The 26,846-nt window shown below is 41.0% G+C and overlaps 2 protein-coding genes across 2 annotated transcripts in view; one reads left to right on the forward strand and one right to left on the reverse strand.

Moving 5' to 3' along the window:
• LOC115198563 (microtubule-associated protein 11) lies at positions 1 to 25,747 on the forward strand. The gene is made up of 11 exons (XM_029760583.1): positions 1 to 716; positions 1,986 to 2,081; positions 2,454 to 2,583; positions 2,856 to 2,942; positions 5,791 to 5,911; positions 6,322 to 6,469; positions 6,762 to 6,823; positions 13,761 to 13,933; positions 18,812 to 18,948; positions 19,071 to 19,270; positions 22,584 to 25,747. The coding sequence occupies exons 1-11, from the start codon at positions 225 to 227 to the stop codon at positions 22,783 to 22,785; spliced, it is 1,848 nt and encodes a 615-aa protein (XP_029616443.1). The 5' UTR covers positions 1 to 224; the 3' UTR covers positions 22,786 to 25,747.
• Positions 25,744 to 26,846, reverse strand: part of zanl (zonadhesin, like) — a 35,872-nt gene continuing 34,769 nt past the window's right edge. The window contains exon 52 of the mRNA XM_029760581.1: positions 25,744 to 26,664. Within this exon, the coding sequence (XP_029616441.1) occupies positions 26,567 to 26,664 (98 nt within the window). The 3' untranslated portion in view covers positions 25,744 to 26,566. The remainder of the gene's footprint in view (positions 26,665 to 26,846) is intronic.

The raw sequence follows: 26,846 nt of genomic DNA on the forward strand, positions 1-26,846 counted from the left end.
ACCTATGCTGCACAGTGAAAGCGTCAGTCGCAGGTTCACCGACTGATGATGGACACAGTGAATTGGATTTTAAATGTTTATTATTATAGAGATATTTGTAAAAATAGGCCAACTATCGATGCTGGTCATACACTAAGAATATTAACCCCCGAGTGGGTTTTGAATAGTATTAGCTTGTGTGATTGTATAGCAAGCTATCAACAGGATACATAATCTAGCTAGCCATGGTTCTAATGATGGAATCGCAGTGCGAGTATTTTATGTATTTCCCTGCGGTTCCCATCACGGACCTCTCCGACCCGTCAAAATACCGAACTCTCCCCCGGCGCAGTCACCTCTACCTCGGCGAAACGGTACAGTTCTTGCTGGTCCTGCGGTCCAGAGATGGAGCGTCGGGCTCAAGCGGGACAAAGAGAAGCGGGTCAGGTGACAGCGCTACCCGGGCTTGGAAGGAGCTGGTAGGGTCCCTCTCCGCTGTAGCAAGTGTCTGCCCCGGAGAGAGCCGACATCGCTCCCAACTTCACCCCCACGAGTTCCAGAGAAGCTACAGCGACGACTGTGCAGACGAGGATCCCGACGAGGTTGACTTTGCTGCGGGAACAGTCCACACAGCCAGAAGGGAGTCAAGAAACCGAGGTTTCAGAGAATGCAAGCCGCTTCTCATACACAATAATACGGGGCGTGATGGACGGCAGTATCGGCGCGCACCGGTTCAGGTAATATGAAATGATGTATGACAGTAATAATTGTAGGGAACAATGGCAAAATAATTGGACTATACACATAACAACAAGCTAATACCGTATTGAGTGTTATAATAGGCTACGTGTACACCTGCTGTGTAAAATAGGAAGTGCTGACATTTCCTGAGCATATAAGTGCAACGCTCGTGCAGCAGAAGTACAAATGTAAACCACAACAGTCAACCAGACCTTTTTTTAACTTCCTGCAAGCACTGACCTATGACAGTTGGAACAAGCCAAATTACTGTTTGACAGCAGAACTGGGTTCAAATACTTTTTGGAATAATTTCAAATAACCTACTTTGCGCTTGATTGAGCATGCCTGTTGCAATGGAACCAATAGAACAGTTCCAAAAATGTAAAGCCAGCCCACCTGGCACTCCAGGCAGACTAAACCAAACGCTCAAAACACTCAAAGTATACGAAAGATTTCAAGTAGTATTTGAACCCAGGTCTGTCTGACAGACAGCTTGTTATTGTGGCAAGGAGCACAGGTTGGTTCTAGCTGCAGTCACTGTGATGACATACAAATAGACGCCGCAAACTTTCTTGAGTCTTAACCAACCAACACTTCTTTCGATTTGTCCAACCTTGACATTAAGAAAGAGGGAGAGAGCGAGCTTGTGTAAGGAGTATTTGCTCACACTTGCCTGTTATCAAGCCTCGCAGGACAGACAGCAATAACCTACGAATTATTTTCAGACTACATTGGCAGAGAATTCAGACATACATGCCAACTTAACCTCATAGCCAAACATTTAACTTAACCTTGAGGTGTTGGCAATTGAGGGTAACAACCACCCACTATGATAGTCAATAGTAAGCATGGGACAAATAGAGCGAATGAATGAGTATTTTTTGCACACATTCATATTTGTCATATCCTCTGTGAAAGACAGATCCCTCTTCTTCTATTACATTTGACCATAATAATAGTGTACTAGCAGGTGGAGTGACTCACATCTGTATCGATAATCTATAGTACAAATGTAGAATACAAACTTTATTTGTCCCTACATCCTCCTCCTCCATTGTTTACATAATCTTCTCTTTCTTTCTTTCTTTCTTTCTTTCTTTCTTTCTTTCTTTCTTTCTTTCTTTCTTTCTTTCTTTCTTTCTTTCTTTCACTCTTAACTCTCTCTCACACACACTCTCTTTTTCTCTCCCTCCCCCCTCCCTCTCGCTCCCTCTTGCTTTTTCATTGTTTGTAATAGAGTATTTCTGTCTCTTCCTCTCTCCTAGTCAGCCATGGACGAGCCAGTGGTATTGAACGAGGAGGTCATATTCCCTCTGACCGTCTCATTGGACAAACTCCCCGTCAACACTCTCAAGGTCAAGGTGAGAAGTCATGCAGTGTGTGTGTCTGTATGTGAGTGAGTGAGACACACACAGAGAGAGAGAGAGAGAGAGAGAGACAGAAAACAGGACAGATAGTGTCATTGTCTTTTTCTCTACTCATCTCTCTATCTGTGTTCCCATCATATCTCCATTTCCTCCCCCACTCTGTGTTGTCTCAGATTGTAGTGACTATACCCTATGCATGTTCATAACCTTGTCATAGCCTCTCTATGCATGTTTATAACCTTGTCATAACCCCTCTATTCCTGTCTATGTCAGATTGTAGTGACTCTCTTCATGTTCATAACCTTGTTATAACCTCTATGCATGTTTATAACCTTGTTGTAACCTCTAGTTTCCTGTCTATGTCAGATCATAGTGACCGTGTGGAAGCAGGAGGAGGAAAAGGCAGAGATCAGGGAACATGGTTACCTCACCATCCTACAGCTGAGGAGCCCCACACACACCTTCAGACAAGACCTTAATACCTTCAAAGCCCAGGGTCAGAGTCCTTCACTCTCCAGTGGCTCCCTCTGGGTTGTGACTGAGAAGGATAATGATTATCTTAGATTGTAAAACATTATCTCAATTCACTGTAAGGCCCACCAAATGTGTATAGGCCTACATATTTAAAATACATTTTCAATATAAAGTAAAACAACGCAATTCTCGTCGATGAACAACTGCAATATACATTCAGTGTAAAGTGTATTAAAAGTGACCCTCTCTATTTTTCTCCCTCTTGTTCTCCCCCCGTCCCCATCCCGTGTCCAGTCAGCACCACGTTAAGTGTTCTTCCTCCACCAACTGTGAAATGTCAACAGATGACTGTCTCCGGGAAGCACCTGACCATCCTCAAAGGTGGGGAAGACTACAAAAGGGTTCTTGGCTGTCCCCATAGGAGATCCCTTTTTGGTTCCAGGTAGAACCATTTTTGGAAACGGTTCTAAATGGAACCCAAAAGGGTTCTACCTGGAACCAAAAAGGGTTCTTCAAACGGTTATTTTATGGGGACAGCCAAAGAACCCTTTTAGGTACTAGGTAGCACCTTTTTTTATGAAAGTGTAATACCTTTACACACTGCTATATTGTGATGGGGGAATACTAACATTGTTGCACCTGACCGTTCTCAAAGGTAGGGAGCAGAGGGGGGCTAACTCTGTTAAACTTGGTCCATAGAGTGGTATATTTATTTATACTCCGCTATTCATGCTAAATAACTCCCGTTAGCTGTGTGTTGTTCACTATAATCCAAGGTTTCATATGCATTATTGTTTGAGTATAACCTATTCTATACTTAACCACAAATGCTTACGACCAGGAGTTTTTTCTGACCACCTGAAAAGAAAAACCTTTAGGCCCTCGCTGTAGCCTGTGACTGTGAGGGTAGGGGCTAAGAATATATGAGCCCGATAACTACTCTGAAGCAGAGCCAAGAGCTCCTGACTCCTGGTGAACAAAGTTAAGATTGAAACAATGCTGAGCTGGTTTAAGGAAGTGCTTTCGCCTCTAAAGAAACGGGTTTAGCCACAGAGAGCCACTGAACTGTATCCTAGTCCTCAGCCCAGGGCTAAGATCAATAACAACCCTCTCGTGTGTAAAATCCTGTTAATTCACTGTATTTAATGAATCAACCACCAGGATAATCCCTGACTCTCTGATGGTACCGAGTCTGACCCAGTAATAGTGCAGGTTCATAGTTAGGTTGGGCCCATTCTAAAGCAAAGTCCCCAGCTAGCGATCATGATCCCATGTTAACAAAGCGTCTTTTAGATATTAAATCCATAAATGGGAGGACCTGATCCTTGATAAACACTCATACTCAGAGATGCTTTGTGATATACAGGCCCTGGACAATAGCAGAGCTCCACCCAATGTTCAAAGGGAGAGAAAAGTATTACAAATGTATTTATTTTTATGTTATTTCACCTTTATTTAACCAGGTAGGCAAGTTGAGAACAAGTTCTCATTTACAATTGCGACCTGGCCAAGATAAAACAAAGCAGTTTGACAACATACAAAAACACAGAGTTACACATGGAGTAAAACAACATACAATCAATGATGCAGTAGAAAAAAATAAGACTATATACAATGTGAGCAAATTATGTGAGATAAGGGAGGTAAAGGCAAAAAAATGCCACAAATAACCAAGACCTTCTTGAATAGATTGTTAGGAAACATGTCCCAAGTAATTAACTACACCGACAACAGTGTTATCACCGTGTTATCACCGTGTTATCACAATAGCTCAATAGTTTATATAGGTAGTAGCTCTTACGTGTACATGCGGTACAGGATATTGGCTCACATATGTGGATTTATATTTACAGTATGTATAGTACCCTCAAGTTTGAAATTACCCTCAAGTTTACAGTATTGTGTATTGTCTTTATGGGATGTGGATTACATTAGTGAGGGTTGTGTATTAAGCTTGGGCAATATACCGTTTATGCCATATACCGGGTTATTTTGAAATACCGACGGTATGATTTTCAATACCATAAAAACACTACGCCACTGCGTATAACTATTAAGTTAAAGCTGCAATATGTCACTTTTCGGACAACCTGGCCAAATTCACATAGAAATGGGAGGTCTAGATATGTCATTCTCATTGAAAGCAAGTCTAAGAAGCTGTAAATCTGTTCTATGTTCGTTATTTCTATGCTTCCCGTTCTCAAGTTTAACTATTAGAATTTAAGCAACCAGGAAATGGCTGAGAGATTTCTGCATATTGCACCTTTAAGTATAACTATAAATTATATCCAGCTCAGGGATCCAGCTATGCATTTGGTTTGCTAACTTGCTAGCTAAGTGGCTAGATGTCAAGATCAAACTTCTTGGTTACAGCAGAGACATTCAATATTTTTGTGTGTTAAAAATGTATAATTATAGCACCCCCTGTGTGCACTTCCGGTAATACAGTATACCCTAGTATGGTACAGAAACGGTATGACGGTATAAAAATCTGGATACCGCCCAACCCTATTGTGTATATAGCTATATACCATGTATGTACTGTGTATAAATAGTACCCAAATCAAATCCAATCAAATGTTATTTGTCACATGTACCGAATACGTAGACCTTACTGTGAAATGCTTACTTACAAGTCCTTAACCAACAGTGCAGTTCAAGAAACAGAATTGAGAAAATGTTTCCTAAATAAAATAAAGTAAAAATAAAAAGTAACAGTAGAATTACGTAACAATAACAAGGCTATATACAGGGGGCCTGGTACTGAGTAAATGTGCAGGTTAGTTGAGGTAATTTGTACATGTAGGTAGGGGTAAAGTGACTATGCATAGATGATAAGTTGATAAACAGCGAGTAGCAGCAGTGTAAAAACAAAGGGGGTCAATGTAAATAGTCCAGGTGTCCAATTGATTAATTGTTCAGCAGTCTTATGGCTTGGGTGTAGAAGCTGTTACGGAGCCTTTTGGACCTAGACTTGGCGCTCCGGTACCGCTTGCTGTGTGGTAGCAAAGAGAACAGTCTATGACTTGGATGACTGGAGTCTTTGGCAATTTTTTGGGCCTTCCTCTGAAGTGGAAGTGACTATTGTTTTTGACAATAGTATTATGACATCACCTAAACTTCTTCCTCTCTTATGCTTTTGTTTCTCTCTATCTCTCCTTCCCCCATTTCCCCCCTCCCCTTCTATCCCTTTTCTAACTCCCTTCCCTCTCTCACTCCCTCACCCCAGTATTAAACTCCAGTTCTCAGGAGGAGGTCTGTGTGAGGGACGTGAGAATCATTCCTAACTTCAACGTGTCCTACCTCCCCATGATGCCTGATGGTTCTGTGCTTCTGGTGGACAATGTCTGGTAAGTACAGATCTAGGATTTTGGGACCCCCCCATTCCTAAACTTAACCATTAGGGGTGAAACAGAAACTGACTGTAGATCAGTGCCTGATGGCTCTGTCCTCCTGGTGGACAATGTCTAGTACACTCCCTTAACCACAGATCTAGGATCAGATTACAGTACTACTAATACCAACTTTTGCAGTTAAGGGTAAAAAAGCATCAGTGTCTGCCGGACAAGGTGCTTTTCAGGGACGCTGTTTATAAGTGTTGAAACATATTGTATATTTTGTTCTAAAATGTTGCATAAAGATATAATGAGTGTCTGAATGTCCCATACTGTTGTTTATTTTTTATGAACCTTGATCAGAATGTAAAAAGTACATAACTTTTGTAACCATGGCGATGGCATCATTTACTTCCTGTCTGCAGCCACCAATCAGCAGAGGTTGGAATGGCGTCGTTCCATAGGATGAACAGTAGCTCCTCTCACCTTCCCAGCACGCTCTCTGCCCTGGAGGAGCAGAACTTCCTGTTTCAGCTGCAGCTCAGGGACCAGCCGGAGGAAGAGAGCAACGAGGTGAGAGGAGAGGAGAGAGGGAGGAATGGGGAGAGAGAGGGGGGTATAGAGAGAGGGACAGAGAGAGCGAGCGGGAAAAACAAGGACAATGTGAAATATCAAATAAATGGTCCTAGTTTGTGATGTAAAGGGCAGTGAGATACATTTCAGGTAATATGATATCATACTTAGTGTGCGATCATTTCATCTGTTTTAGATTAAACATATGCATGAGAAATCTGCCATGAATGTCCTTGTGTGCACAGCATGAAATCATTTGAGGAATGTGAATGTGTTTTGCTCTCTGCTTAAGGGTCTGGAGGTTCCTTTGGTGGCTGTGCTGCATTGGTCCACCCCTAAACTTCCCTTTACCAGGTAGGTCTACATCAACTAATAGATAGAACTGGTTCATAATCACTAAAACTACCCCACACACTCACTATATCTACTCCATTATAACGACCCCATTATAACTACTAGCCTTCCCCAGGTACAGTACATCTCCACCGACTATTAGTTGGAACCAGAGCCATATATTTAAGAGAGTTGGGCCAACTTTTAGAATTCTGAATATTGTTCTAATTCTAGACAGTCAGTTACATAGCATTGCTTAAATATCGCCCATGTAATGTTAATGTAGCTAGCATGGCTGCCATAGGATGTTGTAGTGTCATGTAAATGCATCATAATGCCCATTCTAGTGACATGCCATTCCCCATATAATGTTAATGGGTCGCCAACATGGCTGCCGTAGAATGTGGTAGTGTCACGTACAGTCGAAGTTGGAAGTTTACATACACTTAGGGTGGAGTCATTAAAACTTGTTTTTCAACCACTCCACAAATTTCTGGTTAACAAACTATAGTTTTGGCAAGTCGGTTAGGACATCTACTTTGTGCATGACACAAGTCATTTTTCCAACAATTGTTTATAGACAGATTATTTCACTTATAATTCACTGTATGACAATTCCAGTGGGTCAGAAGTTTACAAACACTAAGTTGACTGTGCCTTTAAACAGCTTGGAAAATTCCAGAAAATTATGTCATGGCTTTAGAAGCTTCTGATAGGCTAATTTACATCATTTGTGTCAATTGGAGGTGTACCTGTGGCTGTATTTCAAGGCCTACCTTCAAACTCAGTGCCTCTTTGCTTGACATCATGGGAAAATCAAAAGAAATCAGCCAAGACCTCAGAAAAAAAATGGTGGACCTCCACAAGTCTGGTTCATCCTTGGGAGCAATTTCCAAATGCCTGAAGGTACCACATTCATCTGTACAAACAATAGTATGCAAGTATAAACACCATGGGACCACGCAGCCGTCATACTGCTCAGGAAGGAGACGCATTCTGTCTCCTAGAGATGAACGTACTTTGGTGCGAAAAGTGCAAATCAATCCCAGAACAACAGCAAAGGACCTTGTGAAGATGCTGGAGGAAACAGGTACAAAAGTATCTATATCCACAGTAAAACGAGTCCTATATTGACATAACCTGAAAGGCTGCTCAGCAAGGAAGAAGCCACCGCTCCAAAACCGCCATAAAAAAGCCAGACTACGGTTTGCAACTGCACATGTGGACAAAGATCGTACTTTTTGGAGAAATGTCCTCTGGTCTGATGAAACAAAAATAGAACTGTTTGGCCATAATGACCATTGTTGTGTTTAGAGGAAAAAGGGGGAGGCTTGCAAGCCGAAGAACACCATCCCAACCGTGAAGCAAGGGGGTGGCAGCATCATGTTGTGGGGGTGCTTTGCTGCAGGAGGGACTGGTGCACTTCACAAAATAGATGGCATCATGAGGTAGGAAAATTATGTGGATATATTGAAGAAACATCTCAAGACATCAGTCAGGAAGTTAAAGCTTGGTCGCAAATGGGTCTTCCAAATGGACAATGATCTCAAGCATACTTCCAAAGTTGTGGCAAAATGGCTTAAGGACAACAAAGTCAAGGTATTGGAGTGGCCATCACAAAGCCCTGACCTTAATCCTATAGAAAATTTGTGGGCAGAACTGAAAAAGCGTGTGCGAGCAAGGAGGCCTACAAACCTGACTCAGTTACACCAGCTCTGTCTTTAGGAATGGGCCAAAATTCACCCAACTTTTAGTGGGAAGCTTGTGAAAGGCTACCCGAAACGTTTGACCCAAGTTAAACAATTTAAAGGCAGTGCTACCAAATACTATTTGAGAGTTTGTAAACTTCTGACCCTCTGGGAATGTGATGAAATAAATAAAAGATGAAAGAAATAATTCTCTCCACTATTATTCTGACATTTCACATTCTTAAAATAAAGTGGTGATCCTAACTGACCTAAGACAGGGAATTTTTACTAGGATTAAATGTCAGGAATTGTGAAAAACTGAGTTTAAATGTATTTTGCTAAGGTGTATGTAAACTTCCGACTTCAACTGTAAGTGCATCATAAAGCAGAAACCTCAATGGCCCAACCATAGAAATCCTGTAGGTCGTTATCAATAAGACGTCACAATAAGGTGCAGAGCATTCGATGGCGCATTTGCCGATGTACTGTTAGCTGATAATGTTTACTTTGCAAGCTACCGGACCAGTAGAATCTTTGTACAGCTGGCTAAACATAGTGGTAAGTAGACCTAATGTACTTTTTTCAATCACAATTGCTGCTGACAGACGTGATAGGCGATACACTAGCCTAACACAGTTTCTCTGGACCCCTCCGCAACGTCGGTGTTTGGCCCCCGAACCCGACTGTTTTCCATAGAGTATTGCCAACCCAGACAGTATTTCCAGAGACATTGTGCATTATATGTCCATTGTGCTGCACACAATTTAAACTTAGTCTTGAATGATACATTCCAAGATACACCAGGGACTGTTGTAAAGGACTGTTGATATTGCAACCACTCAACTCAAACATCAGTTCACCAGTATGAAGACGAAATCGCAAGCCCTCAAGAACTGTTGTCCGCTAAAGATGATAATCTGTTTGCATCTGCCAATTTATTGGCTGTCCAGTATCCAGACGACCTGTCCCCAGAGCTTCCTATCCAGTTAATCTCTTTCCGTACCGTGTTGATGCTGGCAATTAAGGAGAATGAGAGGCGCAGTTAAAGATGTACCACTCCCTTCTTCCCAGTTTCCCTGATGATAATATGGCAATCAAGCTGTTTTTACCATCCCTCCAACTTGCTTCTGCGGAGTGATATTTTTCTAAACAAAAACTAATAAAGAACTACCTAAGAAGCATTAGGCTCTCGGTCTGATATGCGCTTTTGAACACCTAAGTAAGCTCCACTCATTGCACTGGCGCCGTCGTAGCCTCGGCATTTGTTTACAGATATCATCTCATACTTTCAATCAGTTTAATTTGTTATTTTTCAAGGTCTGAGGCACTTTTTAAGTCACATTCCTGAAGCCCAAAAAACCAACACGTAGCTTCTTAATACATATGTCAATTTAAAAGATGTATTAATGACTTTTTGGAGGGTTACTGTCAAATTCATTTATTAAATAAATAAAAAATAGACATCGATGACAGGTGCATGGGCCCTCATAGTTTCTTGGTCCACTCCACCTTGTGGGGACTGCCGGTACGCAGGTGAGGCTACATTGATTGATAGACCACAAATTGGCTAGCTAGCTAATAACAGATTACGCCAATATGGCTAGTTAACGAGCTAACTTTAAGGGGATAAACTGGATGGCTTTGCTTGCCATCTACGGTGGTGATGACAGTAGTCCGACTGACAACTTTACCAGGACGAGGACTTGCCGATGTCAAGTTTTTTCCAAAAGCCAAATCTCTAATGAAGCAAGCTAAATGACACATGTTGCTAGCTACATGCCAAATGGATAGGCTACCCTCACTGTAAACAATTGATGTTTAATAATCATGAAAAGCGTGCAGTTACTTGCTGTATAACTCTGATGATGTGTAGTTATGACTATGCTCTTCAAGAGCTGATGATATTAAAACCAAATAGTTATACCATTTATTTAGTCATTTATTTAGTAAAACGGCACATAGTTGTCAATAGTTTTAGCGGAGCTGGGGGCTTCCTTAACTCCCAGCAGCCAAATCGAACAGGGCACTGTATTGCAGTGTTGCCAACTCCTCAGTTACTAAAGTAGCTATTGGCTGTCCTAAAAGTCGCTAGAAGTCGCTAGATGACGTCATCACCTAATTTGCATAATTTGCCATGTGCATGTAATTGTGATGGACGCTGTTGGAGAGAGGAATAACGTCGTGGGAGAGACAAAAAAGTGAGTAAAAAACACCCTAAATATGTTTAGAACCACAAATTAACTTTCTTCTGTCGATTCTTGTTTTTTTTAAATGTCACAATTCCAACCCTCCTCCTTTATCCGGGCTTGGGACCGGCAAAAGTGACCCAAAAGAAACACTCTGGTGGAGTTACTTAGTTTTTATTACATTTTTTATTTAAAATTAAAAAAAAAATGTTTAGTTTTCTTAGTTTGGTTATGGTTTTTAACCTTATGGTCCACTACAACAAGTCACAGTAAAACATGAACATTTTTAACCATAAAATTTTTTACATTTTTTTGTATACAATCTACATTAACAATCTAAATGGACCAAAAGAGACAATAGAAAAAACTGTCAATGGCAATGTGAGAAAATTATGGTAACAAGTCTGGCCCTAATTCAGGTTAAAAAAAAATGTTCCCAGACCCCCCTCCACACACACAAAGGCTGTGCTGGCTCACAGAAAGAGTGGTCCATCGCCATTTTGGTCAAGGCTCTCTATGGCAGGTTCAGCAACTGAGGGAGCTGACTTAAATGAGTAAGCAGCTGATGTGCCAAAGATGTGGCAAAAAGCTGCAAAACATTATCAGGCAGCTGGTGCTCATAGCAAGCCTCACCAGACAGTACCTCACCTAGCACTGACTTTAAAAAAATAATATACAATATGTTTTGAGGATCACTGTACATGGAGTAGAAAACCTCAGCCATGTAGCAGTGTTCACTGGACTTGGTGACTGCGAAATGCAGCCTAAGCTCCTCCCACTGGTCCAAAATGCGTGAAACCGCAGGTTCAATGGAGAGCCAACGTGTGGCACAGACCTTGGTTATCTGTAAAGGTTTCTCCCCACAGTTGATGGTCTCATATATGGCCTTGTAGGCCTCCCTGCGCTTTGGAGACACTGAAAACCGGTTATAAGTCTCTCGTACCAAGTAATCCACACTACAGGGATGGTGTAATTGGAAGCATGACTTACAGCAAGCTGCAGAAAGTGCCACACACAGCGAATAAGAACCAGATATTTGAGGCCATACTCCTCCTTCAGCACTTTATGGACCCCATTGTTAATCCCCAATAGAGGCATTGTCAGTCCCTATCCACAGGAGTTTCTCTTTTTTAAGACGACACTTCTCGAGGAAAGCCACAACAGCACGGGCTATAGATTTGGCATCTCCTCCCTCCAACTCAACAAGCCCCAGAAATGTTGATACAATTGTCTGCTTGGTGTCACTAAAGTACCTTATCACAACCCCCAGGTACTTAGAAACACTTACATCCGTGGACTCATCGAGGAGGAGGCTGGAACGCTGGTCACCCACATCTGCGACCAACTTTTTCAGAAAGTATGGTACTAGAACACCATTAATCATTTCTGTGCACTGTGATCCTGTACATTTTGAAGTGGGTAGCAGCAGTGGAGTCTGAGAAAGCAGCTCTACATGCTTCTCCAATGTGATCACATGGCAGCATGGAACCGTGTTCAACGATAGCTAATGTCATGGTTGCCTCAGCCTTTCTTTTTAACCATAAATGGCAGCTTGTTTTGGGTGGAACTGTTATAAGGCTTTGCCTTTTGAGTATGTTTTTGAGTTGTCATGTGTTTTTTTACATCACTAAGTTTGGCGTAGAAATCAGCCTTACAATACAGGCAGTACGCCCGTGTATCATCTCCAATAAACGGCTTCAACCAGCCTTTGAATTCAGGGTTTGATTCCCACTCCTTTCTGTATTTTTGAGTGTACAGTTTAGACTGAGACATGATGAGCTAGCCAGCTAGATGTTTAGCTTATGCCACAGAGAGGCACACACACAGTGGACAAGGTCAGTAAGTGACTGAGGCTGTGTGAGTCAAATGCAGTGATTTATTTTTGTGCAGTGATTTATTTTAGACAAAGAACATTTTACATTACCATCCCACCCTGAATGTAAGCCAGGGCAGGATCAGCCAGCAGCGGCTTCCCGTATGCGCGATTCATTTGCAGTCTGGAGGGTTGAACATCTCCTGCTCTGACTGCAGCTGGGAGGGACTGCTGCGCGTGAACTGGGCCGCCTGTGAGTGCTTTGGGACTGGGGTGGGGCCCATGGCAGCACCTGCTGCTCGTTGAGAAGAGTAAGAACGATACGTGCTTTCACGTCAGAGTCTCCAAAAGTTTCCAATAACACCAGAAAAAGTCGCTAGATTTGTCGCTAGTCGTTTTTTTGAAAATGTGTTGCTAGAGGGGTCTGAACACTCGCTAAATATAGCGACAAAGTCGCTAAGTTGGCAACACTGCTTGCTGTATTGTAACATTTTATTGATAACGACCTATTAAATTACTAGAGGGGCTATGTCATAAATCCTAAAAGTTACAGAATGGGGTGAAAATGGCAGCAATGTTGGTCAGTGAGAAATCCAAAAAACTACTCTAATTGAAATTAATTTCAGTAGAGACATAGTCCTGATTTTACTTATGCAGAAAAGTTAAGGCATATGATATATAAGAACTTGTGTAATATAAGTATTGTAAACCTAAAATATTGTCATATAATTATAAATACAGTTTATATGGATAAGTAAACAGACCAGAAATGTATCCGTTTTTGTTTTCTTGGAAGGCTGTGAGTGCTATTATATGATACAATATCAGTACTTGTTGCATTTACAACTTGTCTATGTACTTTCATCAACTGATTTCAGCCAGTGTATGTCTGAGGATGGACTGCATTGTATGAATGGAATGTTGGCATATTGGCAGTTAATCTGAAAAAAATTATGGAATCATTCCTCTAAAACTGACTGGCTAGCTAGCTAACAAACATACAGTGCAGATACATTCTTAAAATTCAATATTGTACACAATATCATATCACAGCATTGGCTTGTCATGGTTGACCAACTCCCTCACCAAAATGGCTGACCTTTATCCCATCATAAGAAAGTTAACAGTATTTTAATTCCTAATTCTATGGGGTCAACTCTTTAAATACATAGATCTAGTTGGAACTATCCCATAATAACTACTCTACGTTGACTAACTGTCCAAATATACTTACCCCATTATTACTCTACTACTTAACTTCCCTTCTCCAGGTACATCTCCACCCACTACCAGCTGCCCAGCGTAAGACTGGACCAACCCCGGCTGGTTATGACAGCTTCCTGTCCCAGTGCTGTGCAGCCTCAGGAGCACTTCCGGGTCAAATACACCCTACTAAACAACCTGCAAGACTTCCTGGCTGTAAGACTGGTCTGGACGCCCGAAGGTGAGGGGATGGGAGAGGAGAAGAGATGGGATGGGATGATTATGGAGGGAGATGGGAGTGAGATGTAGAAAACGGAGAAGATTAATCCTTTTTACACAAAAAAGAGTGTAATCGAGCAAGAGAAAGAGTAGAAGAGAGGGATAGAAAAAGAATGACAGAGGGTAATGACAAAGGGTCCGTTAGAAAGAGACCGGGAGAGAGTGAGAGATAGTCCAGGGAGAGGATCATACACACTGAACTAATAAATACAGTGGCTTGCGAAAGTTTTCACCCCCTTGGCATTTTTCCTATTTTGTTGCCTTACAACCTGGAATTAAAATAGATTTTGGGGGGGTTTGTATCATTTGATTTACACAACATGCCTACCACTTTGAAGATGCAAAATATTTTTTATTGTGAAACAAACAAGAAATAAGAAAAACTGAAAACTTGAGCATGCATAACTACCCCCCCCCCCCAAAGTCAATAGTTTGTAGAGCCACCTTTTGCAGCAATTACAGATGCAAATCTCTTGGGGTATGTCTTTATAAGCTTGGCACATCTAGCCACTGGGATTTTTGCCCATTCTTCATGGCAAAACTGCTCCAGCTCCTTCAAGTTAGTCCGCTGGTGTACAGCAATCTTTAAGTCATACCACAGATTCTCAATTGGATTGAGGTCTGGGCTTTGACTAGGCCATTCCAAGTGTCGTGTCTTTGGCTATGCCGGATTAAGTGATATGACATGCTATTCTATACAATCATTTCTCTGTAATTAATATTACCTGATTAAGCTAATCATGTAAATGTAATTAACTACAAAGTTGGGGCACCACAAAATAATGTTTATAGAGCTGTTATCTTCCGAATAAACTCTTAAAGACCTGGTAATCTTTTACCTCAATAGCAGTCATTATTTAATCGTCACCTTATTCAGTCTCATCTGAAAGTTGTAAATTATTGGTTATCTTCACGAACCCTGGCTAACAAGTTGAATCAGCAATACAACATTTGGTTTAATTATTTATTTACTAAATACCTAAATAATCGCACAGAATTGCATCTACACAGAATGGATCATATATTGATTACAAATTATGTCATAAAGGAAAACGCCCCTAGCAGACGGAACAGATATGACGGCTGGTTACACAAAGAAAGGGGGTTGGGTTTTGAATGAAAGAGCGGGAAGACTGAGGACCAAAATCATTTTGTGTCTCTATCGGGCCGTAGGCAGCTACTCTATCGTAAATACAGAATCTTATGCATTCTAAATAACCGCCCATTTGAAAAAGGAAAATGCAATAAATATTTACTCTGAGCTGCGCTTCAGTAGATTGGTCGTAGATAGAAGGCCGGGTTGTCCAGCATGGATCTCTTGTCCTCCAAAGAATGTCTAGTGGTGAACTGGAGCGTGGGACAATGGATACTCTGTCCGTCCTCTCCTAGCCCATGTTTACAGCTGCTGTTGCTAACGCAACGGCTAGGAGGTATCACTTCTTTAGTGAATAAGAGTTCAAAGTTCATATCAAGTTGCCATACTTCAAGCTCATGCTATATTCTGGCTGGTATAGTCGAAATTCATCCTTTTGGCGTGTTGATCGTCATCTTCACGTTGAAATTCGATGCTAATGTCGTTTGGTTCTTGTCATTCAACCAGAGCTCACGCTGAGGTTGGCTTAGTTCTTTGTCCTTTCAACGTGGGGACCGCAAGTCCTCACGTCCTTGGAACAGAAAGTTGGATTTTCGTCAACGGGCTTATATCGGGGTGAAGAGAAGGGCATGTTTCCTAGTTTACAACCAATGTCTGTTCACTTGGGCGGGGCATCTGAGTGAGCAGAGTTTCTCTATGACAAACCGTTCTCTCATTTAAGAAGCTAAAATTACATTTCATCTTTTCACAAATAGTTTCATATTTAAACATTTAAATTGCACAACAATTCCATGTGAATCTGATAACTAGAATGTGTCGACTTTCCAAGATACAGTTTATGTCATCCTGTCATTAGTAGTAATGTCTCAGACAACAACTGATCTGAGATCATATTCATTAAGTACCAACGCATATTTTCAACTGGTTGGATTACCGAAATATGGTTCCGTTTCCCACCTTTTGATGTTACCACTCTCTATGTTACAAAGGCTTTACAAGAGTCAACTTTAGAAAGTAGAGAGAGAGAAAAGGGGAAAGGTATTTATGGGGGCCATAAACCTCCCCAACAGGCCAACGTCATGACACAAGACATTGAAATGTTTCCCCTTAAACCACTCAAGTGTTGCTTTAGCAGTATGCTTAGGGTCATTGTCCTGCTGGAAGGTGAACCTCCGTCCCAGTCTCAAATCTCTGGAAGACTTAAACAGGTTTCCCTCAAGAATTTCCCTGTATTTAGCGCCATCCATCATTCCTTCAATTCTGACCAGTTTCCCAGTCCCTGCTGATTAAAAACATCCCCACAGCATGATGCTGCCACCACCATGCTTCACTGTGGAGATGGTGTTCTCGGGGTGATGAGAGGTGTTGGGTTTGCGCCAGACATGATGGTCAAAAAGCTCAATTTTAGTCTCATCTGACCAGAGTAGCTTCTTCCATATGTTTGGGGAGTCTCCCACATGCTTTTTGGCGAACACCAAACGTGTTTGCTTATTTCTTTCTTTTAACAATGGCATTTTTTTGGTCACTCTTCCGTAAAGCCCAGCTCTGTGGAGTGTATGGTTTAAAGTGGTCCTATGGACAGATATTCCAATCTCCACTGTGGAGCTGGTCTCTTTGTTGCCTCTCTGATGAATGCACTCCTTGCCTGGTCCATGAGTTTTGGAGGGCGGCCCTCTCTTGGCAGGTTTGTTGTTTACATTTTTTAATAATTAAATTAATGTTGCTCCATGGGATGTTCAAAGTTTCAGATATTTTTTTATAACCCAACCCTTGTCTGTACTTCTCCACAACTTTGTCCCTGACCTGTTTGGAGAGCTCCTTGGACTTCATGGTGCTTGATGGTGCCCCTTGCTTGGTGGTGCCCCTTGCTAAGTGGTGTTGCAGACTCTGGGGCCTTTCAGAACAGGTGTATATATACTGAGATCATGTGACACTTAGATTGCACACAGGTGGATTTTATTTAACTAATTATTTGACTTTTGAAGGTAATTGGTTGCACCAGACCTTATTTAGGGGCTTCATAGCAAAGGGGTGAATACATATGCACGCACCACTTTTCCATTTTTTTTTTTTTCCTTTCACTTCACCAATTTGGACTATTGTGTGTGTATGTCCATTACATGAAATCCAAATAAAAATCAATTTAAATTACAGGTTGTAATGCAACAAAATAGGGGATGAATACTTTTGCAAGGCACTGTATGATTGTAATACAAATGCCTTAGAGAGAGATAGAGAGAGGGACAGAGAGAGAGAGATTGATTTGATTTTTATCAGGATCGCTTTTAGTCCTCATTTGGACTAATCTTCAAAGAGTCCTTAAACATTAAAGCACAATTCATAATACAATCACATTTTCACAGATAACACACTGTTACAAACAACAGACATATTACTCTGAAAATATAGATTGATTCCTTCATCTACCATAGTCCTGCACAACCTTCCAATGTTTTATATTTAAATGGTTCTAAAGTATTGTTTGAATTTGGATATTGAAAGGTTTCTGGTTTGCTCAGATAAATTATTCAATATCTTTATTACTCTGAATCTAAATGTTATTTTGCCTATTTCTCTTTTCTTTCTGGATAACACGTAGATGGTGGACAATCTAGTCCTAGTGTTTACTGAAAGCCTGTCTCTTACCAGCTGAATACTGTTGTAAATGGAGTTTGGTCATTTTAAATGGTGTACATTGTCAAATAAAATAAGCTATGTTTTTTTTAATTATCTTGTTGATGAATTACCACCCAAGAGCATTGTGCATGACTACAACAGAATAATCATATCTCTACCTTAAAACAATCCTTGCTGCTTTGTTCTGTGCAACCTGCATGCTCCTAATTTCACTTGCTGATGCATGTCTCCAGACCACATAACAGTAATTCACCTGACTCCCAATTAATGCTTGGCTTGTTTGCTTAAGAATCTTTCCCGGTGAATATTTTGCTATCCTTCTGATCATGCATGCATTTTTTTTTAAACATAGATAAGTTATTGGAGACAACCATGATAAGCAGTTGTCTAGCTGAACCCCTAGTATTTTGGTTTCTGCCACTTCGTCAATTTGTACTTCCCCCATACTTAATTGCATCCCATGTTGTGCAGCCCTTTTCCTGGTGGAACAGACCAACATAACCCTGGTTTTCTTGGCGTTCAAAATAAATTTGTTCCCACTCCCTGATATTTCCCAGATCTACTTGTAGAGCTTGCTGTACCTGTTGAACCGATTGTCTTGCTGTATAAATTGTAGTATCATCTGCAAATATAGTAGGTTGAGTTTCAGATAAGGCATAAGGAAGGTCATTGGTATATATTAAGTAAAGAAGTGGTCCAAGGCAACTGCCCTGCGGTATTCCACAGTTTAATGCATTAGGGGAAGAAAACGGCCCATTGATATAGGTGTACTGTTTCCTGTCAGTTAGATATGACTGTACCCAATTGAGTGCTGCCTCCTGAAACCGATATTGCAATAATTTTGTCAAAATTATTTAATGATCCACTAAATCAAAAAATAGTACACCCACAAACCTGAGACAGAGAGAGAGAGAGAGAGTGGCGGTAGATGAGGGGTGGGAATTCTGTCTAATGTCCAGTGATGATTTATAACTAACTAACTAACTAACTAACTAACTACCAGAGGAACATAATCACTTTAGGCTATATTATATTGCTCTCTCCTTGGGTAAACTAAACACCAGCCTCTCCCACTCTCCCTTTCCGTCAATGTCACCCCCTCCCCTCCAGGTCGTGGTCGTCAGGAGGACCCCTCTGTCAGTTCTGTGGTATGTCATTCCCCCCTTAACAACCTGGGCCAGTGTCGGAAAGGATCCACCCTCTCCTTTACTGTCGGCTTCCAGATACTCAAGGCAGGACTCTTCGAGGTACCAGCGAGAGATGGAGAGAGTGCACGTGTGTGTCTGTGTGTGTGTGTGCCTCTTTTGTTTCTCCGATTTTGCATACCAAACATTACTCACTCCACATGCCCCCCTCTCCTCCTCTCCAGTTAAGCCAGCACATGAAGCTGAAGCTTCAGTTCACAGCGTCCTGTTCCAACCCCCCTGCCGAGGCCAGGCCCATGTCTTTGTCCTTGTCCAGGAAGAACTCTCCCTCCAGCCCTGCTGTTAGAGACCTGCTGGACAGACAGAGTCTGGGAAGATCACAGTCCTTCTCTCACCAACAGCCATCACGGTCGCTTCTTATGAGGTAGGAGATACACGCATGTAACGCACAGACACATACACTATATAGCCAAAGGAATGTGGACTCCCCTTCAAATGAGTGAATTCAGCTATTTCAGCCACACCCGTTGCTGACAGGTGTATAAAATCGAGCACACAGCCATGCAGTCTCCATAGACAAACATTGGCAGTAGAATGGCCAGTACTGAAGAGGTCAGTGACTTTCAGTGTGGCACCATCATAGGATGCCACCTTTCCAACAAGTCAGTTCGTCAAAGTTCTGCCCTGCTAGAGCTGCCCCAGTCAACTGTAAGTGCTAGGAGCAACAACGGCTCAGCTGCGAAGTGGTAGGCCACACAAGCTCACAGAACGGGACCGCCAAGTGCTGAAGCGTGTAGCGCAGAAAAGTTGTCTGTTCTCGGTTGCAACACTGACTATCAAGTTTCATACTGCCTCTGGAAACAACGTCAGCACAAGAACTGTTCGTTGGGAGCTTCATTAAATGGGTTTCCATGCCCTATTTTGATCAAATCAAATGTATTTGTCACATACACATGGTTAGCAGGTGTTAATGCAAGTGTAGCGAAATGCTTGTGCTTCTAGTTCCGACCATGCGGTAATATCTAACAAGTAATATAACCTAACAATTCCACAACAACTACCTTGTACACACAAGTGTAAAGGAATGAATACGAATATGTACATAAAAATATATAAATGAGTGATGGCCGAACGGCATAGGCAAGATGCAGTAGATGGCATGGAGTACAGTATATACATATGAGATGAGTAATGTAGGGTATGAAAACATATAAAGCGGCATTGTTTAAGGTGGCTAGTGATACATTACATCAGGATGGCAAGATGCAGTAGATGGTATAGAGTACAGTATATACATATGAGATGAGTAATGTAGGTTATGAAAACATTATATAAAGTGGCATTGTTTAAAGTGGTTAGTGATACATCTAATTACATCAAGATGGCAAGATGCAGTAGATGGTATAGCGTACAGTATATACATATGAGATGAATAATGTAGGTTATGTAAACATTATATAATATAAATAATATAAAGTGGCTAGTGATAAATTGATTACATCAATTTTCCCATTATTAAAGTGGCTTGAGTTGAGTCAGTATGTTGGCAGCAGCCACTCAGTGTTAGTGATGTCACCATGTGCAATGGTGGAATGGTGGAAAGCTCGCCGCCAGTGGAATCTTGAGCAGTGGAAAGACGTTCTCTGGAGTGATGAATCATGCTTCACCATCTGGCAGTCTGACGGACGAATCTGGGTTTGGTGGATGCTAGGAGAACACTAGCTGCCCCAATGCATAGTGTCAACAGTGACGTTTGGTGCAGGAGGATTAATGGTCTGGGGCTGTTTTTCATCAGGTTAGGCCCTTTAGTCCCAGTGAAGGGAAATCTTAACACTACAACATACAATGACATTGTAGACTATTCTGTGCTTCCAACTTTGTGGCAACATTTTGGGGAAGGCCCTTGCCTGTTTCAGCATGACAATGCCCACGTGCGCAATTGAGGTCCATATAGAAATGGTTTGTCAAAATCTGTGTGGAAGAACTTGGCTGGCCTGCACAGAGCCCTGACCTCAACCCCATCGAACACCTTTGGGATGTATTGGAACTGCGAGCCAGGCCTAGTCGCTCAATATCAGTACCCGACCTCACTTATGCTCTTGTGGCTGAATGGAAGCAAGTCCCCACAGCAATGTTCCAACATCTAGTGGAAAGCCTTCCCAGAAGAGTGGAGGCTGTTATAGCAGTAAAGGGGGACCAACTTTTAGAATGAGATGTTTGACGAGCAGGTGTCCACATACTTTTGTAGTGTATATACAGTGCTTTCAGAAGGTATTCACATCCCTTGACTTTTCCAAATTTTGTTGTCTTATAAAGTGGGATTGAAATGGATTAATTGTCATTTTTTGTCAACGATCTACACAAAATACTCTGTAATGTCAAAGAGGAAGATAATGTCCTGCTGAAAGGTTAATTCATTTCCCAGTGTCTGGTGGAAAGCAGACTGAACCAAGTTTTCATCTAGTATTTTGCCTGTGCTTAGCTCCATTCCGTTTCTTTTTTTATCCTGAAAATCTCTCCAGTCCTTAGCGATTACAGCCACACATATAACATGATGCAGTCACCACCATGCTTGAAATTTGGAGAGTGGTACCCAGTAATGTGTTGTATTGGATTTGCCCTAAACATAACACTTTGTATTCAGTACAAAAAGTTAATTGCTTGGCCACATTTTTGCAGTAATCCTTTAGTACCTTGTTGCAAGCATGTTTTGGAATATTTTTATTCTCTACAGGCTTCCTTATTTTCACTCTGTCAATTAGGTTAGTATTGTGGATTAACTACAATATTGATCCATCCTCAGTTTTCTCCTATCACAGCTATTAAACTCTGTAACTGTTTTAAAGTCACTATTTCCTTCCTCTCCGGCAACTGAGTTAGGAAGGACACCTGTATCTTTGTAGTGACTAGGTGTATTGATACACCATCCAAAGGGCAATTAATAACTTCAAATGCTCAAAGGAATATTCAATGTCTGATTTTAAAATGTTTACCCATCTATCAATAGGTTCCCTTCTTTGCGAGACATTGGAAAACCTCCCGGGTCTTTGTGGCTGAATCTGTGTTTGAAATTCAGTTCTCGACTGAGGGATTTTATAGATAAATGCATGTGTGGGGTACAGAGATGAGGTAGTCATTCAAAAATCTGGTAAACACTGTTATTGCACATAGAGTGATTCTATGCAACTTATTATGTGACTTGTTAAGCACATTTTTATTCCTAAACTTATTTTGACTTGCCATAACAAAGGGGTTGAATACTTATTAGCTCAAGACATTTCAGCTTTTCATTTTTAATTAATTTGTCATTTAAAAAAATGTAAAACACAATGCCACTTTGACATTAGTGTGTAGGCCAGTGTAGGCCAGTGACCAAACAAATCTAAATTTAATCCATTTTAAATTCAGGCTGTAACCCAACAAAATGTGGAAAAGGTAAAGGGATGTGAATATTTTCTAAAGGCGCGCACACACACGTACACACACACACATACTGTACGTACACACACACATCAGCATACATGCAATGCATAAACTCATACACTCACACATAAGCATATATGTACACAATCATACACACGCAGACCCACACACACACACACACACTCCCTGTAATCCCTAAATTCTGGCAGTGACTCCTTGACCTCTTTCTGACTCTCTGACCTCTCTCCTAAACCCCATTGTGTGTGTGTGCGTATGTCTCTTTGTATTTGTGTCTCTGTGTGTGTGTGTTCTAGGACGGGCAGTGTGATGGAGCGCAGGGCCATCACCCCTCCAGTGGGATCCCCAGTGGGTCGACCCCTCTACCTCCCCCCCGATCGGCCGGTCCTCTCACTGGACAAGATCGCCAAGAGAGAGTGTAAGGTACTGGTGCTGGAACCGTGGAAGAGACTGAGAGACAAGGCGAGAGACAGGAAGAGAGGGAGTGCTGGTACTTGAGCCAGGTAGAAACAATGAGACTGTGAAGATGGGAGGGAGCGAAGGAAGGGAGGAAGAAGGGAGACGTAGATAGAAAAATGGAGAGAGAGAGACATGTCCCATGCGGAACATTTCCTACATCCTACAAGGCACGCATGAACAATGATTTACCAGACAGACAGATAGACAATCTGTCAGACACTGAATGATTGACTGTACGTGAGCCACGTCATTTGAAGACACTGGAGAAGTTACTTTCAACAACATCATTTCACATTTTTATCTCAACAACATTTAAAGTTTTTATTTCACTGTAATGTCAACATTCCATTTCATTCCTTGTTTTATTCCTTGTGTAATGCTGTAATTTAATGTGTAAATAATTGTTAAGGTTTTAAACAGGGTGAAGACAGAACCAGACAATTTGTAGAAACATTTTGGGAACTTTTTCACTGAAGATTACTGTGTTTACCGTACAGGGTTATGGTAATAGCCAATACTTTGTTAATACATATTGTTATACACTGGTATACATTTTACACAGGATATGTAATGTAATACTTGGATGTTGTTAGTGGAAAACTGGATTATGTTAGTGAAAAACTGGATTTTATTATTGAAAAACTGGATTTTGTCAGTGAAATACTGGATTTTAAGAGTGAAAAACTGGATTTTGTTAGTGAAAAAACTGATTTTGTTACTGAAAAACTGGATTTTGTTAGTTTACACGCTGTTAGATAAACTTATCTAACATGATGGATGTCAAACTTGTGATTAAAAAAAGCAGCAGGAGACCACAGGGAAAGGGTTGAGTTCTGTTGCATTGTGGAATAACTCTAGCCTGGTCTCAGATCTGTTTGTGCTGTCTTCACAACTCCTATGGTCATTGTCACGATAGGAATTGGCAAGACAGCACAGACAGATCTGGGACCAGGCTAGATCTGTTTCACCCGTGGATAGTGTTATCGGGTTCACTCTTATTAGAATGTGTTGTATTTTAGTGGCTTGGAGCCACACAGTCTCTACACTGTATTTAGTAGTTAATAAGTATTCTACCAGAGATGTTTTTAGTTTATGCTAAATATATTTATTGTCCGATTTGTATAATTTAGATTTTCTTTTATCAGCATTTGCTGCTGCTTTAATAGTCTTAAAAGTGCATATACACACTCCTTAGTACACTCCAGAGCACACATATTGTACATGGAAGGACATACTCCGTAACACACACTTCATAGTCCACACTCCATGATAGGGAACAATCCTTTCAAATCATTTGCCTTTCCCTTGCTATACTGCTGTTCGCCCTACTCCCTATAAAGTGCACTACTTATGGACCCTGGTCAAAAGCAGTGGACTAAATAGGGAATAGGGTGCCATTTGGGACACGGCCTCACACTGTTGTTCACAGCTGTTAAAACTTTGATTACACTCTTTGAGCCTGTTGTTGTTATGCCATTCATTCACACCTTACCTTATTATTAGGGATTTAGTCCTGGGTAACAATCCAGATGGATTATTGGATTATGGATTATTATAGTGGATTATTTAGAAGTCGTACGTCCGTTACTGTAGCTACGTTTTCAACTGTTTACATTTGTGTTGAGAACATTGAACAATGGTGTGTGTGTGTGCATGTGTATGTGCATGCATAAGTGTGTGTGTGTATGTTTGTGCCCCTGAAGCATGTTTTGTATGTTTGTCTAAAGTATTATTTTATTTCCTGGTTCAATTGCCAATGGAAATTACCAATGGGTCTTTATCCCTGATGTAAATTACAATGTGAGGTTGGGGACATTTCAAACAATCAGATTTTTTATTTTTTTTAACTGTGTGTCGAAAGCCCCGTTTATACCTGTCTCTAACATGCATCCTTTGTCCTGATCTTGTCCACTTTTTGATTGTGCCCACATTTTTAGACAGGTGTTGACAATCAAAAGACACATTGTGATCTGTTTGTGATCAGATCATTCTGCCCACCTCCGGAGGTAGTCAGGCATGCATTGTGTCTTTATATCTTACAAGTGTAGACAGATCTGGACAGAGAAACCATTTTAGTACATTATTCCACCCGTTAAAATCATTGACAGGTGGCACCATTGACTGATTACATCAATATGTGTCTTATAATAAATAAATAAATCTTATTTTGAAAGAGTAGTGAAATAATTAGCATAAAGGAATGGATCGTGAAATCTGGTCACAATGCAGACACATTGGACGGATAACAGACACATTTTAATACCATGTGTAGACACATTTCTGGAAATGTGGGCACATACAGAATGTAGACAAGATCAGGACAAAGGACCCATGTTAACACCAGGTATAAACTGGGCTTATTATGCCTTATATTCCCTGGACACAGAGTACTTGCTTGTTTATTCTTTGTTTAATTTAGATGTTTTTATCTCTATATCTTTACATGAAGTCAAGAAATAGACGTACCCAAGACTGTTTGTGCAGAGGATGTGTTTTATTTCGTTTCTTGTTTTATTTTGTTTAGATGTTTTATTTCCTTAAGCCTGGAATTTAACTGAAAAACAAAACCATTCCAACTCAATTTTCATTGTTCCAGAACATTCGATGAACAAAAGTTTGGTCACAAACATTTCCATTCCTTTCCTCTGTGATTTTAAAACAATATATTATTACTACTTGGACCAAAGTAGCTCACAGTTTGATTGTTTATGTACATTAGTGACTTATTTTTAACAGTCATTGTTGTTAAGCACTTGAATTGATTTTAATTGTATTGTTCTTGGTTCTTTGGACACACAAACAACAAATGCAGCTGATTGTGTCACAGATGTACTGTGGCACGTTGTTTGCTAGCAGTCTCACTGGCCTTATTTTAGGTCTTGCTTGTTTTTAGATGCCTTGAATTCAAACGTCTGTCAGGGAAAAGTGTTGGGGAAAAATTGTTTTGGGTCACTCCTCGTTTGTTGCACTCTTGAAGTATGAATAAATACAATTGGAGCGATTGGGAAGTTTGTATTTTACGCTCGAAAAGTCTGCTGACCAAGAAAAAGGAAAGTGGAAGAGGGGGGAGAAATGGAGAGAATATGGGATTTGAATGGGTACAACGACATCCTTGTGGCACACCAATTTCACAGGTACATTACTGTAGGACAGGTAAGACAGACACGGGCGTGTTACTGTAGGACAGGTAAGACAGACACGGGCGTGTTACTGTAGGACAGGTAAGACAGACACGGGTGTGTTACTGTAGGACAGGTAAGACAGACACGGGCGTGTTACTGTAGGACAGGTAAGACAGACACGGGCGTGTTACTGTAGGACAGGTAAGACAGACACGGGTGTGTTACTGTAGGACAGGTAAGACAGACACGGGTGTGTTACTGTAGGACAGGTAAGACAGACACGGGCGTGTTACGGTAGGACAGGTAAGGCAGACACAAGACTGACATGACAAGTAATGTTAAGCGTGCAGCAACAATTCAATTCACTTCAATAAATTACATCTCAGGCACTTGAGGCATTTTATAATTGCACTTTTCCCTGGATCACATCTCATAATTCATGCATTCTCAAATTACAACAAAAGCATTAATAAGTTAATAAAAGCAGATAATATAATGACAATAATATTAACAAATTCCAAAAAGAATAATGTGGCAAATATGTAACATTGACGTTACGGACTGTTCTGAATTGGTGTGCATTGTTTGTGAGTGAGTGATTGAGTGTGTGTCTGTCTGTGTGTGTGTGTGTGATATCCGTACATTCATCTGCCAGTAAATATGAAACTCTTATGTTCTCTACTCTTCTTTCTCTCCGTCTACATGGGAGTCATGATGTCGCTTGCGTTCTTCTGCTGGTTGTCCAGGTTTTCGTATATGACGTCGCTGTCCTTAAGATGCATGCGGTATTGGATGCCTAGTAGAAATTCAATTCATAGAATTATAAGCGAGGCAGGGAATGAGGGAGAAAGAAAGAGAGAAAGTGAAGGAGGACAAAGAGAGGGAAAGAGAGAGGAAAGAGACAGAGAGAGAGATGTAATGTTTATTATTATCATGAATTTGTTTTTTTATGACAGGTACTATTAGGTAGATCCAGGA

The sequence above is a fragment of the Salmo trutta genome, chromosome 8 (genome assembly GCF_901001165.1).
Source record: "Salmo trutta chromosome 8, fSalTru1.1, whole genome shotgun sequence".
Classification (NCBI taxonomy): Eukaryota; Metazoa; Chordata; class Actinopteri; order Salmoniformes; family Salmonidae; genus Salmo; species Salmo trutta.

What these genes read in the sequence shown, in the direction of transcription:
- LOC115198563 (XM_029760583.1), top strand. Translation starts at nt 225, where the DNA reads ATGGTTCTAATGATGGAATCGCAGTGCGAGTATTTTATGTATTTCCCT. An exon ending in CGGAGGAAGAGAGCAACGAG is followed by an intron (nt 6,470 to 6,761) that starts GTGAGAGGAGAG and finishes TCTCTGCTTAAG; the next exon opens with GGTCTGGAGGTTCCTTTGGT. An exon ending in CCTAAACTTCCCTTTACCAG is followed by an intron (nt 6,824 to 13,760) that starts GTAGGTCTACAT and finishes TCCCTTCTCCAG; the next exon opens with GTACATCTCCACCCACTACC.